The 13,772-nt window shown below is 36.1% G+C and overlaps 1 protein-coding gene across 1 annotated transcript; it reads right to left on the bottom strand.

Moving 5' to 3' along the window:
* Positions 1 to 6,660: 6,660 nt before the first annotated feature.
* On the bottom strand, positions 6,661 to 10,057 carry LOC311085821 (uncharacterized protein). Its single transcript, XM_084118445.1, has 3 exons — positions 9,238 to 10,057; positions 8,400 to 8,753; positions 6,661 to 7,748 (listed from the first exon to the last, which is right to left on the bottom strand). Exons 2-3 carry the CDS (start codon positions 8,716 to 8,718, stop codon positions 7,405 to 7,407), a joined length of 663 nt encoding a protein of 220 aa, XP_083974571.1. The 5' UTR covers positions 8,719 to 8,753; positions 9,238 to 10,057; the 3' UTR covers positions 6,661 to 7,404.
* Positions 10,058 to 13,772: the final 3,715 nt, after the last annotated feature.

Here is a 13,772-nt window from a genome sequence, read left to right as displayed (position 1 = left end):
GAAGTGTCAGATGTTTCAGCTCACATTGATGTCCTTGACAAAGGGATCTCCAATGGATTGAGAGAAAAGTTTTTAAATGTGAACACCGTGCACCTAGCTAACAATGTGACGCATAATGGTTTGAACTACAAAAGGGGGATGATCTTGATTCATGGATCTGTTGGAGGACTGCCAGACTTTTGTGAAATAATCCAAATGGTTATTATGGAACAAAGATTGATCTTCATTGTCAAGAGACTCAGTGGGTGGTATATTGAACACTACAGAGCTTATAAACTCGAAACCTCACCCGTTAAGGAAGTGGACCTTATTGAGCCTCAGGAACTGCAAGATATATATCCCCTGGCTGATTACAGAGTTGGAGGAATGTGTCTTGTTACCCTTAAAAGATACGTCCATTTGTAAAGGGTAAGGCCTATGATTTTGTCCAGTGAAAAAAGACCCTGCTATTTTGATGATATTTTGAGTTAAGAGCTAATGTAAAATCAGAGACAACTGTGATGTCAGTATCTGCTTGGCTATTGAAGTAAACCACTGCAAATATTTCTGTATAGATTTAAAGCATCATGGCCCGGTTTCACAGACAAGGCTTAGCCTAAGCCTTAGATTAGGCTTTAGTTCAATTAGGATATTTAAGTATATTTTATAAACATACACTAGGAAAAAAAACATAACTGGTGTACATCTTGAAACAAAACAATGGTATGGCACTGACAAATTTGAATATGTCAGTATAAGATGCTTTCAGTTAAAACCACTCAAACATGCATTTTAGTCTAGGACTAGCTTAAAACTTGTCTGTGAAACCGGGGGTATATATGCATATTACTCAAGGTATTTAGATAGCCCCACATGTGTATGTGGACTGAAGATTCAATATGGGTTTGGCATGAAAGTTTGTTGTGGTCTATCACTTGCAGTAAATGTGACTGAAGGCATGTATATTGAATTGAAATTGTTAAAGGTTTAAATGCTGGAAAAAGTGCAACATTTTTTAATGTTCAGTATTCTGAATGTTTACATACTAAAAAGATTTAATGTCTTCCCATTTGGCACATACTAATTGAGTAACTTCTGTCTTTCAGATTGCCATGGCTGTATCAAAACCTGCAAGACTGAAAGTGATTTTAGGGGAGGACAACATCGAAAAACTCAGCCTTCCTAATGGCATACCGGAGTCACTTGAAGACCTTCACTGCTCAATTAAGACGACCTTTGGGATACAGGGCAACATCAGACTTCAGTACATGGATCAAGATTTTGGCAGTGATTTCTTCAATCTGAATTCTACCAATGACCTTAAGGATTTGGGAACAGTCAAGGTGATTCTTCATCAAACCACTACAGATCTCAATACCACTGAGGTTGTATTGTCTCATTCCACAACATTTGACTTGGATGAAACAGTTTCTATGGCTTCAAATGACACATCAAATGTCACACTAAAAATGTCATCCCCTGAATCTCTGTTTTCACGAAAAGAGCAGTTGCCAAAGGACTTTGCAATTCCTCATTTTTCCTTTGAGACTGAACTCCAGCTAGACCATGGGAATTCTGAATACCTTGCAAGTGGGAAACTGCTTATTGTCAGCTCTCGTACAAAGTCTGATATCCTAAATCGACTAGCAGAGGAAATTTTCAAATACAAGGCCTACCCAGACGATACACACTTCTACATAGTTGCAGAGGCCTTGATCAAGAAGCACCCTTGTCTGAAAGAACCTGGCTCTTCCAGTGTATGGTCTGGTTGGAAACAGCGACTGAAGTATAAAATGGGAAATTACAGGACCCAACTCAAAATGCAGGGGTGTGTAGAGGTGTCTGTTAACTCGCTGAAAGCCAAAGCAGCCACAGATGGTTTCCCTGCAAAAAAAATTAAGAAGCCGAAATGTGCAGAAGCAAATTTTTACCCTTCCCTTCCTGTTGGACAGAGTTGTGAGAGTCTTGAAAAAGAAAGACTTGAACTTTTAACAGAGGCTGAAAAAAGGAAAAATGAAAGTGTTGTCAGGGATTTCAGGGCGAGGTGGCCTGCGCTTTTCAGACATTACGAGGTATTGAAAAAAGAAGTTAAAGTTCTAGTTTTACTGGCTAAATACATTATTTGAGTTGATATAATACAATTTTGCATACAGTTTGACTGTTGTTGAGACTTTTTTTTTTCTTTCTGATTTCAGATCAATGCAGAGTTCCATATGCTTATGGCTGTTCCACTGGAAGACACGTTCACAGTTAAATGTATACATGAGTCAACTAATTGGAGTAATCCGTTCCAAAGGAGGAGCAACCCGTGAGAAGACTGCTGCAATTTTTCACATTTTGGATCAGGTATGTCAACGTCAACTACACAATCTTATTTTAATCACAGTATGTTTAACAGTAACATTTAATTGTTAAATACTTGTTTTATAGCATAGAAATTTGAAATTGTCATCACCACCCAATCAAAATGGACAATTTAAAAGTGATAGTTCACTCATAAAATAAACAAATGCTGTTGATTTATCATCCAAAATGTAGGTGACTTTTTTTCTTCAGTAGAACAGTAAAGTTATTTTTTATTATTTTTTTAGCTGAAACTGTGGTCCATTGTGATTCATTTAATGCAAGTCAAAAAGAGTAAACAAAAATAGTAAAACATACAGGCAAAACAAAATTAATACCTGTGGGTCCTGACAATTCATTGAGGTCTTATGGAGCAAAACGATCGGTCTATGCAAGAATTATTTTTTTTTTACTCTCAAAGTGACTGTAGCCATTGTCTTGCATTATATGAATCACAGAGGACTACGGTTTCAGCTAAAAAACTGCTTATACTGAAGAAAAAGTCACCTACCTACATCTTGGATGGCCTGTAAATTAACAGAATTAATTTAGAATAAATTTCTTGATAATTTACTTACCCCCATTTCATCAAATTTGTCTTTCGTCTTTGTTACTTCAGTTAAAAAGAAATTCAGTTTTTTTTAGGAAAACATTCCAGGATTTTTCTCCATATGGTGGACTTCACTGGGGCTCAACAGGTTGAAGGTCCAAATTGCAGTTTCAGTGCAGCTTCAAAGGGCTCTACACAATCCCAGTCGAGGAATAAGGGTCTCATCTAGTGAAACGATCTGTCTTTTAAAAAAAGAAAGAAATGTATACTTTTTAACCACAAAGGCTCATCTTGCACTAGCTCTGCGATGCGCATTTATGCAATCACTTATGATTCATGGTCACTCATGACCGTAGGTGGAAGTGTCGACCCAGCGGTAGGGCGAAAAATAAAATGTTCTCCTCCAGCAAAAATAAAATGTTCTCCTCCAGCTTCAAAATCGCCTGACATCGTTGTTTTACCTTTTTTGTGAAAGGGCGTTTGAGTTAGTCTTTGCACTTTCGCTTTGTAAACACTGGATCGGTACTTCCGCATGACCTTTTCAGTGTGATAACATATTGCTTGAAGTCGTAGATGCGCATCGCAGAGCTAGTGCAAGAGGAGCCTATGTGGTCAAAGTTTTATATATATAAGGGATAATGTATTACGAGGCGGTTGTTATAGCGAATACAACCCCGCCAGGCTGAACGGGACCCCGACGCAAAGCGGAGCTTGAATCAGCCTGAAGGGGTTGTATTCGCTATAACAACCGCCTCACTATACATTATCCCGCTTATTACATGGCTACCTACAAAATAAATAAATAATTTGACACAAAATATTGATTTAAAAACGATTGTATTGCTTCCACTAAAGAAAATAGTCTGTTCCGCATCCATAGCAACGGTATATATATATATATAATAATTTTTTTTTAGAAAATGACTGATTGTTTCACTAAATAAGACGCTTATTCCTCGTCTAGGATCGTGTCGAGCCCTTTGAGGCTCCACTGAAACTGCAATTTGGAGTAGTAGTTAAAGTCCCTATATGGAGAAAAATCCTGTAACGTTTTCCTCAAAAACCATAATTTCTTTTCGACTGAAGAAAGAAAGACATGAATATCTTGGATGACATGGGGGTGAGTAAATTATCAGGAAGTTTTCATTCTGAAGTGAACTAATCCTTCACAGGGTTAGTTCATCCAAAAATGAAATTTCTTTAATTTATTTACTCACCCTCATGTCGTTTCAAACCCGTAAGACCTTTGTTCATCTTTAGAACAAAAATTGAAATATCGAAATCTGAACCACACATAGGCAGCAACATCATTGCACTTTTCAAGGCCCAGAAAGAGTGGTTCAACCTTAATGTTATGAAGTGACGAGAATACTTTTTGTGCGCAAAAACAAAACAAAAATAATTACTTTGTTCAACAGTTTTTTTTTCTCTCCTGTCGTTCTCCTATGCTGTTCATGTAGTAAACTCAGTGCAGAGCTTCTGGATTCCATGCCAGAATACTGGCTCAGTATTGGCAGACGCTGTACACGTGAGCAGCACAACGCATATGTATGATGCTGACGCAGGAGCTGGCCAATAATGAGCCGGCATTCTGACGTGGAATCTGGAAGCTCTGTGCTGAACCACTTTAGTTGTTATTTGAACCACACAGTTACTTTCAAAAGGTGATTTCTTCTATTTTTAACGGTAACATAGACATCAGCGTATAGACATCAGCGTATAGACATCAGTGTTTGAATCTGAATAATGAACTTTTGTATACTTCTGTGATATATACTACTCACAAAAAATTAGGGATATGCGGGTGAAATTTCAGAATGCACCTAAAATGCAAACTTTAGACGTGAACTTAATTTGGCATTTCTATTAAATGCCCTACTTTCATGATATAATATCACTGTAGCATGAATTTTTTTAATTTTCTATAAATTTCACACGAAACGAAAGTCGAATATCCCTAACTTTTTGTGAACCCTATATATATACTTTGGCCAGTCATTTAATACAAACTTTTATAGTTTTGTAGATGTTTATATTTTCTTGTCCTTTGCTATCCTTGGCGAAATCTGATTCTCTATTACAGATTACTCCGAATTTTTAAAATAAGAAAAATATATATTTTTTTATCGATTGCTTTATCACAGACTGAAAACATTCACGTGAAAAGAGAGTGTGTCCTGAAGGCCCTCATCGTTTTCCTGGGGGAAAATCCTCAAGATCTTATCAAGGAGTACCTTGTGAGTTGAAAGTCTGCATATTCCATTTTGATTTTATTTTTCAGAAAGTACAAATTTGTGACAACGAAAAATGTAAAAAAATAAATAAAAATTATGTACACTACTTTAGGAGAACCAGCAAGATGATTGCGAGGGTGAGCTGGAGCAGCTCACCATGGCGGTGTATGTTATTCGGAAGGAGGGGGGAGAACATCACGAACCACCGGCTGACATAGGTGTCGTCATCGAGGGTGTTAAAGTTCTGAATGAGTTGCCTTCGTTCACATCAGCTTGTGCCTTGCTTCTCGGGATGATATACATCATCAATCTTGCTTATCCAAAACCACTTCGCTTTACATTCGAGGTATTCCAGAAAGTTCTCTTGCAGCTCGATCAGCACAAGATGTCACCCAAAGTTCAAAGTCTTTTCAGGAGACTACAGTGAACTTGCAGTAATGTTTGAATGTGCATATGTGTTTGAAAGAATGTCTCTGTTTTAGTTGGATGTTTCATGTGTTCTTATGTTTGTAAGACTATCCATTTGTTCAGTCATATGTCTAGTATGATAGTTGTTCAAATCTGTAGTTGATTGGTTCCCTTTACATTGGTGAAAGGGTAATTACCTATAACTCTAAGCTGTTAAAAACATTTTCCATGATCTGTTTGATCGTGGGTTTTTTTTTGTGTGTTTTTTTTATAAAAACATGGCTGAGTTTCTTTTTTCTGCTTAACACAACATAAGATGTGTTGAAAAATGTTGGTAACCAGACAGTTGACCATACCCATTGACTTTAAGTCTTTTTTTTTTTTCTTTTTTTTTTTCTGCTGGAAGTCAATGGGTACAGTCAACTGTCTGGTTACCAACATTTTTCAACACATCTTATGTTGTGTTCAGCAGAAGAAAGAAACTCATACAGGTTTGGAACAACTTGAACCATTTTTGAGTGAACTATCCCTTTAATTGTTTGTAGGTGGCTCATTTAAGGGCATAACCACTTTTTATATTTCTTTTTATAAATATGTGCAGTGCAAAGACAACTGCAAAAAGACTGTTATGGATGTAAAGTGTGTCAGTAAATGAAATTTCATTGGCACAACAAATATGAACAGTTTGTAATGATTTTTCAAAGTTTGTAATATGGAAAACACTGTTAGCATATAAATGAATTAATCGTAATAAATATCTGTAAAACAATTTGAGTCTTGTGTGATTGACCAAGTGAAATTGAGTTCAATTATAATATAATATTTAAGTTGAGGAAACATAATTTTTTTAGGTGTTACCAATTGAAGTATATTTTTTAAGTTGATCCAACTGTAGTAAAATTTTATGCATTTAAGTTGGGATGCAGTGAAATTAAGTTAGACTAATGTAAATAATAGGATTGAATGAACTTAAATAACATAAGTGTGATTAACCTAGTGAAATTAAGTTGATAAAACGTGATAATTTAAGTTGAGAACTTATTTTCTTTAGGTGTTACCAATTTAAGTAATTTTTTTAAGTTGATCCAACTGTTCACTTTTTACAGTGATGAGATCAGCAAATCTTCCATCAATCAGTGAATAATATTCAGTCTGAAATGTTTATTTCGGGATCATTTTGATGGAAACGCCATTCATTCATGTGAAAGTTTACAGCAGAAGAGCAGAAATGCTATTATTCAGTATATTCAAATATTGAAGTATTTTGAGAGCGTATGGAGATACGAATTGCTTCATGGAAGTGGGCGGAGCTAAAGAGATATTTTGGCACATTTTGCTTGTTTCTACTCCCTGATTGGTGGAATGTTCAGTACAGCATCATGGGTAATGTAGTTTTACCATGACAAATTCCACTGTTAAACATGATGATTTTTTAAAATAAGTTGAAATAATGCAGACTGACGGCTTCAACAAAAGCACATATTATCGATTAATACTCGTAGCTCACAGTAGTGCTTTATTTTAAAGGTTTATAAGTTAACATTAAAAATCAATTTCACAACAGATAAACTGAATGGAGTTTTGTTGCACTCTCCTGAGAATCTCATAAGATTTCTACAAACACATACTAGTTAAGTATTTTACCTCATCTGTGTTTTTCACCTGCTCTCCTGTGAAATAATGAAATAATCTCACACACACACACACACACACACACACACACACACACACACACACACACACACACACACACACACACACACACACACACACACACACACACACACACACACACAGGAGCGGTCCACCCAAGTGCCATCATTCCACACCGCATGTGACTCAGATCTGGGCCGGCACAAAGTTGCTATAATTCTAAAGAGCAAATGATCCTCACCATGCAGTGACACAAACACAGAAGCTCCTGATGATCCTGAATCTGCAGCTGCTGATCTGTAGTTTATATTCTCCAGAGTCTGTGTTTCTGGTGTTTGTGATGATCAGAGATCCAGTCTGATGATCCAGCTTCAGTCTGTCTCTGAATCTCTCAGTATCTTCATCACACTGAACATCTGTACAGATCTGACTCTGATCTCCAGTGATTTCAGTGATGGGAATGTCTTTAAAATACCATTTCATCAAATCATCTGGTTTTCTTACACCAGGATCTAAAGTAACAAATTCTCCCTCTTTCACTGACTTTCTCTTCATTTCATCTTGTTCATCAGCAGGAACACCTGAAACACAAACCAACAGATGCTGGAGGATCTTTTGAGGAAAAAACTCCACAAGTGTGAAAATAGTTGTGCGTATTCAATTCCTGGATCTTGACGAATTCAATAGAAAGAAAATGAACTGCAAAATTGCAAAATTGTTAATTGTGCATGTTTTTATTCGCATAGATTTACTGTTTATATGTCAACTCTGGAGTTTTTTTTTTTTTTACAGACCTGCACATATATTACACATGTACATGTTTAGTAAAATGCATTACTACACTGAAATATAATTTTCTACATTATAATATTCCAAAATAAGCTAAAGTATTTATAATGATTTGCAAACACTTCTGATCGTTATATGAGATAAACTGACAAACTACAAGATTTTTACACATTTACAATTTCTTTGCACTTTATTGTGAACTAAAAACAAGTATGAAAACGAGTATGAAATAATAAATGAATTTAATCAGATGGAAAGAACTGGAATGAAGAGAACAAAACTAACTGTTAAAAACTAATGGATCATCAGTGGAAAAACTAAACAGATGAAAGTGATTCAGTTCAGTTCAATGATGCAGATCAAGAGAAAAAGCTCTGAATGTCACTGATATAATAAACATGATATGATTTAAACATAACCTGCTTTTAAACATGAAGACTCACCATGAACAGAAACACTGAAGATCTTTTCACTGTCGCTGCCCTTGATGATCACTAGTGTATATTCTCCAGAGTCTGTGTTTCTGATGTTCATGATGGTCAGAGATCCAGTCTGATGATCCAGCTTCAGTCTGCCTCTGAATCTCTCAGTAACGTTATTAACTTTATTACCTTTAATACCTTCATTACACTGAACATCTGTACAGATAATACTGAGATCTCCAGTGATTACAGCAATGTTAATGTTATTAAAATACCATTTAATCTTCTCTTGTTGGTTTGTTTGAACACCAGTGCATATAGTGACTGAGTCTTCCTCCATCACTGACACTCTGTCTGTATCAACACCAGACACACCTGAAGAAGAAATGAACAGAAAATGATGTAATGTCTACATACAAAATGATAAAAGAGGAAGTGCTATAAAAATGTTTCATATATACAGGATAAATAACTCATAAAACGTTCTAAGTGGTAACATATAGTACTTTGAGCTAGATTAACAGCTAGATAAACCATTTTATACATGAGCAACAGAGTGAATACAATCTGTTATCCTGGTAAACGGCAACAGCCGGAATTTAAATAATGTATAATCAGACAGTTCAATTAAATTACAGGAGATGTGAAGCAATAAATAAATAAATAATAAATAAAATTGGTTTCCAAATCTAAATGAAAATGGATAGTTTATCTTTTAATATAAATCTCAGTTCTTCCAAGTGCAACATATTTCCCAGTTTCCTAACCCACATCTCAAAAGTGAATCTGCTTTCCACATCTGTAAAATAAGTATGTTTGCAAGCATCACACAGTGAAATGGCCTTTGTCTGATACTTACTACAAGAAGCATTCTCTCCTCCTAAAAGTCCAATGCAAGGCTGAGGCTCCAGATCAATAGAATTCGCTTCATAAAGAAATTGAAATATACATTACCAGAATGACTGAATTTTACTACATGACCATAAAGAATAAAACAGGGTGACATTTTACAATTATTACAGAGTGGATAAATCGTGGGATACATTTAATAAGGTTTTGACCTGAACTGAACATGTCTACATTTCTCAAGCACTCATCCCACGTGTTTTCATGAATATTAAAACCAATTTCCTCTTCCCAGTCATGTTTTATTTTCTCTGTGTTTTTGTCAACCTTTTCTAGCAGTAATGTGTACAATTTTGACACACTACCACTCGTGGGATGAACATTATCAATTCTCTCTGAGGTGGGATTCAAATTCAAAACGTCAAAGTCTGGAATGTGCTTTCCTACAAAGACTCTAATGGGCAAATAAAAATGTGCAGAAACAAGAGCTAAGTTTTGTTTTAGCTGTTCAAAAGAGCTACATATATACATATCCGGAACTGTTTCCATGTGTTTCCATAAAAAATAAAAAAAAAGCTTAGCCTATGTAACCCTGGAGGAAAAGCATGATTACTAAAAATTGGAGCATCCACATATATATCAGGAATTTTCAAATAAGCTATACCTTAACTTGTTTCCACACTTCAATTAAGTTAGAAATAAATAACTGTTTCCGCTGATACTTTAAAGATAAAGAAGTCTTATTACAAGAAGCTTTTTCAATTGCTAACCATTCTGGCTTATCACCAAACTCCACTGAACCCAACTTTCTCCAGCATGCTGAAGTATTTAAATTAGCTGCCTAATAATAATAATAATATTTAAAATCAGGAATCCCAAATCCTCCTAACCCTTAAGTTTATTTAGATGTTTCTTGTTAATCCTAGATGTCTTGATGGCTCAAATGAAGCTGGTTATAATAGATTATAGCTGTTCAAAATGATAAAGGGGGATAAAGAAAGGAATACAGTGAAATATAAACAAAAATCTAATAAAAAAAACTTCTTTTTTTTATAGCGTTTATCCTGCCTACCAGTGTTAAGACAAATACACTCAAAGTTTGGTTAATTTGTATCGCACTGACTTTTTTTTTCGTTGACCTAAAGAGAAATAAATAAATAAATAAATGTCTTACCATGCAAGAGGAATGCCGAAACTGTGAACAAATAAACGAAAAAGTTCTTTGTCTCCATGTTTCCTCAATCGCGCTTTGGTACTTTGAATGAATGGAACAGCACTGCTTCAATACAGCGGTATTTATGTCTCTGGTGTGTGGTTGTCAGAGACCACATGATCATTTGAGATGCCAAACGCTGGCAGCTTGAAACTACACGTGGGAAAGCGGTTGCGGTGAGGAGAGAGAAAAAAGTGCAGTAAAGACAGGGCTGAGTTTAGCTCCTGGTCAAATGTCCATCATGTGGGCGTGGTCACTACTCAAGAGCTGGATGTCTGAGAAACATGTTCTGTGGCTGTACATGGTTTAAGTCTAATCAAATTGTTAAAGTTTAAATTCTATAATACAAACTATTTCAATCTACAATAGAAATTTGCATTACCCCTGTTCATGTGATAATTCAGTTTCATGCAATGATGTGCAAGTATCTTGGTTTGATTTTTAAAAAAAAGTATAAAGTTTTGTTACAGTCCTAATTTATGTTAACATGTTAGATAAAACAGGACAGTAGCATTCAGTAAAAGAGGGACATCCTATTAAATAAAAGATAATACATTTAATACATTTAAAAAGAAACAGAGCTGAGCATGACACATCATCATCATTAATCCGCAAGTGTGTCTGTTTTTATAGTTATTCTTTTACATAAAAAAAAAAAAAAAAAAAAAAAAAAAAAAAAAACCACACACACACATATATATACAGTCCCCTCCAAAAGTATTGGAACAGTGAGGCCAATTCCTTTCTTTTTCCTGTAGACTGAAAATATATGGGTTTGACATCAAAAGATGAATATGAGACAAGAGATCAACATTTCAGCTTTTATTTCCAGGTATTTACATCTGGATCTGATACACAACTTAGAAGATATAACTTTTTGTTTGAACCCACCAATTTGCTCATCTGACCAAAAGTATTGGAACAGATTAACTTAAAATAGATTAAAGTGAATAAGACTTAATATTTAGTTGCAAATCCTTTGCTTGCAATAACTGCATCAAGCCTGTGACCCATTGACATAACCAAACTTTTGCATTCTTCTTTTGTAATGCTTTTCCAGGCTTTCACCGCAGCCTCTTTCAGTTGTTGTTTGTTTTGGGGGGCTGCTCCCTTCAGTCTCTTTTTAAGCAGGTAAAATGCATGCTCTATAGGGTTTAAGTCTGGAGATTGACTTGGCCAGTCTAAAACCTTCCACTTCTTGCCCCTGATGAACTCCTTTGTTGTTTTGGCACTGTGTTTTGGGTCATTGTCTTGCTGCATGATGAAGGATCTCCCAATCAGTTTGGTTGCATTTTCCTGTAAATTGGTAGACAAAATGTGTCTGTACACTTCTGAGTTCATTTTGCTGCTGCCATCATGTGTTACATCATCAATGAAGATTAATGAGCCCGTCCCAGAAGAAGCCATGCAAGCCCAAGCCATGACATTACCTCCTCCGTGTTTCACAGATGAGCTTGTGTGTTTAGGGTCATGAGCAGATCCTTTTTTTCTCCAAACTTTAGCCTTTCCATCACTTTGGTAAAGGTTAATCTTTGTCTCATCAGTCCATAAAACTTTGCTCCAGAATGTTTGAGGCTTGTCTCTGTACTGTTTGGCAAATTCCAGCCTGGCCTTCTTATTCTTCTTGCTAATGAGAGGTTTGCATCTTCTGGTGTAGCCTCTGTACTTTTGTTCATGAAGTCTTCTGCGAACAGTAGATTGTGATACCTTCACTCCTGCCCTCTGGAGGTTGTTGCTGATGTCACTAACGGTTGTTTTGGGGTCTTTCTTTACAGCTCTCACAATGATTCTGTCGTCAACTGCTGATGTTTTCCTTGGTCTACCCATTCGAGGTCTGTTACTTAGTACACCTGTGGTTTCTTTCTTTCTCAGGACATTCCAAATGGTTGTACTGGCTATGGCCAATGTTTGTGCGATGGCTCTGATTGATTTTCCATCTTCTCTCAGCTTCACAATTGCTTGTTTTTCACCCATAGACAGTTCTCTGGTTTTCATGATGGTTACACGTCTAATTATAAATGCAGTCTGCACAGGCAAAACCAAAATCTGAAACTGAGCGCAGACATTCAGTGCTATTTATTGTTTGAATAATCAATGTAATAGGACACACCAGGGCAACAAAACACACCTGCCAGTCACATGTTCCAATACTTTTGGTCACATGAGCAATGAGTGGGTTCAAACAAAAGATTGTATCTTCTAAGTTGTGTATCAGATCCAGATGTAAATACCTGGAAATAAAAGCTGAAATGTTGATCTCTTATCTCATATTAATTTTTTTTTGTCAAACCCAAATATTTTCAGTCAACAGAAAAAATAAAGGAATTGGCCACACTGTTCCAATACTTTTGGAGGGGACTGTATATATATATACCAAGCATCAATCAAGAGGCCGTCTGACTCACAAGTTAAGCAACCAATCTCGGTTAGTTTAAAGTAAGCGTCATGTTTATGGGCTGAAAATGTAAAGTGTATGATGAGTGAATAAACCTTCAGTGTCTAAAACTTAACATACTTTTGAAAATCCAGCATTTATGTGATGGGGGTTTGGCGTCACGACAGCTTTGTTCATGGCATGCAGACCGTTAAAAAACGAGACACACACACGTCTCCTGGGAATCTTGTAGAAGTCAAACAATTAATTAGATGTCGACTTACAGACGGAAACTCCTGAAGTGTGGGTGTGATGTCTGAGGCTGAGACTAGTTTCCAACCATCTTATCCAGCACAGTTTAGTGTAAGCAGCTGCTGCCTCTGCTGTAATGAGCATGACAGTAGGAAGTCTAAACCACACGTGGACACAGAATTGCTAAAACTAATTCCTCAAAACCATCACCCACACAGTAAATTCCCCAGTGTTAAATTAACACTGCTCAGAGCACATATGGTCCCACTCTACATGGTGTTAAAGTAACACTGAAGCAGTGTTAAAGTTAATGAGATAATTAAGTGATTAATTGAGTGATGATTGAGCATTATTGAAGACACCTGATGTTAACAAGCAGAATCACTGAAGGAGAAAATCACAAATTGTAAGCCACCATTATGGTGATGGTTGGGCTCTTGACCCTTAGTGTATATTGTTAACTTTAGACTTTGTTTGTCTGCTGTTATTGATTTATAACAGTCAAATGAACAAAGAAAAAGTGTGATCTGATACACTGTAAAAAATTATTTCCATGATTTGTTAACACAACATATTTTCTTTTGTCAAATCAACTTAGATGCACTAATGTTGTTCATGTGGCGGAGGGAAATATGCCACCGCCTTGTGGGGGAAATATTCAGCACTATTCTAAGGAAGACTGAGTGAGCAACAGGATCCTAGTCCCCCC

Source organism: Abramis brama (assembly GCF_963993115.1).
Source record: "Abramis brama genome assembly, chromosome: 6".
Lineage (NCBI taxonomy): Eukaryota > Metazoa > Chordata > Actinopteri > Cypriniformes > Leuciscidae > Abramis > Abramis brama.
Note: the sequence above shows the minus strand (reverse complement) of the source record. Positions and strands in the feature narration are given on the sequence as shown.

Bases quoted from the DNA above. Each gene is read 5' to 3' on its own strand.
- LOC311085821 (XM_084118445.1), bottom strand. From the start codon at position 8,718: ATGGAGGAAGACTCAGTCACTATATGCACTGGTGTTCAAACAAACCAA. The intron at 7,749-8,399 runs GTGAGTCTTCAT...TTTGTGTTTCAG, and splicing joins CTTCAGTGTTTCTGTTCATG to GTGTTCCTGCTGATGAACAA.